At 41.7% G+C, this 3,296-nt stretch overlaps 1 protein-coding gene across 1 annotated transcript; it reads right to left on the bottom strand.

Annotated features, from left to right (window-relative positions):
- Window positions 1–574: 574 nt before the first annotated feature.
- LOC148041094 (uncharacterized) lies at window positions 575–892 on the bottom strand. The gene has a single exon (XM_087675136.1). The coding sequence runs from the start codon at window positions 890–892 to the stop codon at window positions 575–577; it is 318 nt and encodes a 105-aa protein (XP_087531262.1).
- Between the last annotated feature and the right edge of the window lie 2,404 nt (window positions 893–3,296).

The raw sequence follows: 3,296 nt of genomic DNA, 5'->3' as shown, positions 1-3,296 counted from the left end.
GTGAAGACAAGCAAAGCCAGGGGGGTTATGCCAAATCAGGTGCAGGTTTTGTGAGAAAAGAGCCATTTATCAGTCAGATTGATGTTGGAAGAGGTTGTGCAGGTTTTGTCTTGATTCTGGGACTGTGGCGAATGCAACAAAAGCGGCCAAAATGAGTACGTAAAATAGCAACAATAGCTCTAGCAAGGGCTGCTACACTTAGGCTTACTCGCAATCCTTCAACAGCTAGCCGGAAGCACTGACTTAGAGAAAGCTCTATGAAGTCCACATTCCTCCCTGTTTCCACATCTCTCAACAGATTTTGTGTTGCATTTAAAGCTATACCAATTCCAGGAAGCCATTAACAGCTTGAAGGGCCATACGTAAGACAACAAGCAGGTTAGCCATGAAGCCATTAACAGAACGTGTGGGCATATGAACATCTGGAAGAAGTCTCCGATCATTTATTTCCATTCAGATCTATCACGTGAACCTGGCTAATTATATAAATAGTAGTATCATCAGGAGAAGGTTTTATCTTGATCGACAGAACCTCTTTAACAGTTGATGTCTTTTCGCCAGCACCCAACACATTTCAAGATATTTTCATTTTCCTCACAGATCCATTGTAGAGCTCTTCCAAAGTACATGGTAACTTGTTTTCCACAGCTGATGCTTTCCTAAGACCATTTGAGCTTCCCTCATTGAAATTGAAAACATTGTCAGTACCATATGACCCATCACGAAAAGGGGAATGCGTGCTCTTATTCCTGCTAAAGTAAGAAGAACCATTCATGCCTGAAAAAGGACCTGATACTCCAAAAACTTCCGAGAAAATGTCTTCAACATTCCTGGGATTAAACTTGAAGGAGCCATTTGAATACCCTCCAGTAGTATCATCAGGAGAAGGCATGTCCTTCAGGCCTTCCTCTCCATTGTTGAGTGTTGAAATGACTTGTTTTTTGGCTGATTTTTGTTGTTTTTGAGAGCTGAATGATTGATTTTATGAGATGATTGGTTGATTAGGAAGTGGTTTGAGAGTGTTTTGGATGATATTGATTGTGTTTTGGAAGATTATGATGTTTGTTGATGGTTCTGTAATGTTCTGATAGGTTCTGATTGGTTCTGTATACCTTCTGTTTTGTTCTGTTTTGCTCTGTTTTGTTCTGATTGTCTTCTGAAAGAAGGGATGGAGTATGGATTAATGAAGAATGAGATATTGTGAAAGCTTATTGAATGTTTTGTGAGAGTTTGAAATGGTTTGAGAATGAATTATGTAGTTTTGATGACCTTCTGTAACCTTCTGTAGGTCTTCTGTAGAGCTTCTGCTTCTGTTCTGTTCTGTTCTGTACTGTAACTGTTCTGTAGACTGTTCTGTAAGTGTTCTGTGGAATGTATGTGTGATTTTGGGAAAGTTTTCTAGCCTTGGAAAGAGGTGAATACAAGTGCAAAAGAGCTGGAAGAAGTGAAAGAATTAGCTGCTGAAGACTCAAGAGAAGACTAGAGTGAAGTGACAGTAGTGAGCTGTGAAGAGACACTGTAGTGGCTCTGGTGACCTTTCATATCAGACATACCTCTTGGGAGGGGTATCCACGACCTAAGAGTGATTATTGAGAGTAATTTTTGAGAGATTGTAGTGAGGATATGATGTATGATTGATGAAGTGTGAGAGAGAGTCAGAGATAGCCAATTCTACTGAAACAAAGTGATTGTATATGAGAGATTGAGAGAGAAGACTATGAAGATATTGAAGATGAATACTATGTGATGTATTTCCATTCAAAGATGGTGTATTTCTTTGTTTTCTTTGTGATATTGATGGATTTTGTGAAGATGTTGAAGAATATGGTTGATTCTATTAAAAACCGTGGGAGATCTACATGATGCTGCATGAAGATTTGTTGTGCCTGGTGTTTCTTTCTTCATTGTGATCATATGAAACATGATAAACAAGCTTGTTGATGTTACAAGATAGATTTTCTTGCAAGAGAATTCCCTTTTCCTTGGTGTTCCTCTCGGGGCTCCATGTTTTTGGTGCGCAGCCGGGGAATCTTGCCATCAACAAGCACCAAAAGAGGCTGAAAATGAAGGAATTGGCATTGCCAAGAAGAGAAGAATTCAATGGATGTTTGTAAAATTCCTTCTTCCACTGAAGAGTTGGAATTTCTCATAATAAAAGCCACTTTCCACAAGAAGTTCATCCCACAATGGCGGAAACACATCACCATCATGATGCATGCTCTATGTGGTGGACAGTTTCCTCTTCCTGTTGAAGCAGCAGAAACTTGCATCTTGGTGGCAAACTGTTTGGAAACAAACTGAAGAGCAGAAACAGAGAGAATGAACATCCATGGAAGATTTGGCATTCATTGAGAAGTTTCCAGACAACATCAAATGGGAGATTGTGAAAAAGCTTCAGGAGTCTTGGTCTGTAGAGGTTCACAAAGACAAGAAGGAAAAGAGTTGGAATTTGTTCGTGGACGCTCAACAGCAAGATACATGGGATGCTTGGTGTACTGATAATCTTCTGTTTGTTCAATTAGCAACCCACTGGAAGTTGGTAGACAGAGTGTTTTTCACAACATACACTATTGAAACTATCAGAAGCTGGCATTACTATGATGATGGCACTACCACAATGCTCAGACGTATGCATTTTGACACCTTCAGAACCGAATACCTTCCCCTGTGTAGTGGCATGAAAGCAGAATTCAGGGACGTTGAGAGGAAAGAAGTAGAAGAAATGTTGGCAAGAGAGTCCTCCAGAGACTGAAGCCTTCTGTTAACCCTCTGTGGAGCACTAACAACATAGTGGAGTCAACCCCCTGATGAATGACGCAATAAAAAGGCAAGCGTTGGAACGAGTTCAGAGGTACGTGAGAAGAGAGAAAGCAAGAATCAGAGCCGAGAGCGAGCTAGCAGCAGAAGCCGCCTTGGACGCCCTTGCGGAACTCTTTACAGAAGTCCCAATGGCACATCAAGCCCTTCCTCCTCCTGCTGGAGGTCCACTTCCAAGCCAGATCCGTCCTGGAAATATTGATGACAGACCAGCAAATGTAGTCCCATTGCCAGTTTTTAAGGGAGAGTACAATGAAGACCCCGATCTTCATGTAGCAGAGTTTATGGTAGCATGTGTGGCTAACAATGCCAGAACCCCTGAGCATTGGTTAGCAATATTCCCCGCCACTTTCAAGGGCGCGGCGTTTCAGTGGTATGAGAGACAAGCAGCAGGAACTTTTGGCACATGGGACGACCTGAAGTTGGCCTTCCTCACTAAATTCAGGCGTGAAGGTTTTGAAGAGCGGATGCGAGAGGAA

This window comes from Lygodium microphyllum, chromosome 1 (genome assembly GCF_053477565.2).
Source record: "Lygodium microphyllum isolate KBCC chromosome 1, Lygodium_microphyllum_v1.1.10, whole genome shotgun sequence".
In the NCBI taxonomy this organism is placed as follows: Eukaryota; Viridiplantae; Streptophyta; class Polypodiopsida; order Schizaeales; family Lygodiaceae; genus Lygodium; species Lygodium microphyllum.
This window is presented reverse-complemented; position numbering and strand designations above follow the sequence as displayed.

Excerpts from the sequence above, each read along its gene's own strand:
- LOC148041094 (XM_087675136.1), bottom strand. The coding sequence starts at position 892 with ATGCCTTCTCCTGATGATACTACTGGAGGGTATTCAAATGGCTCCTTC.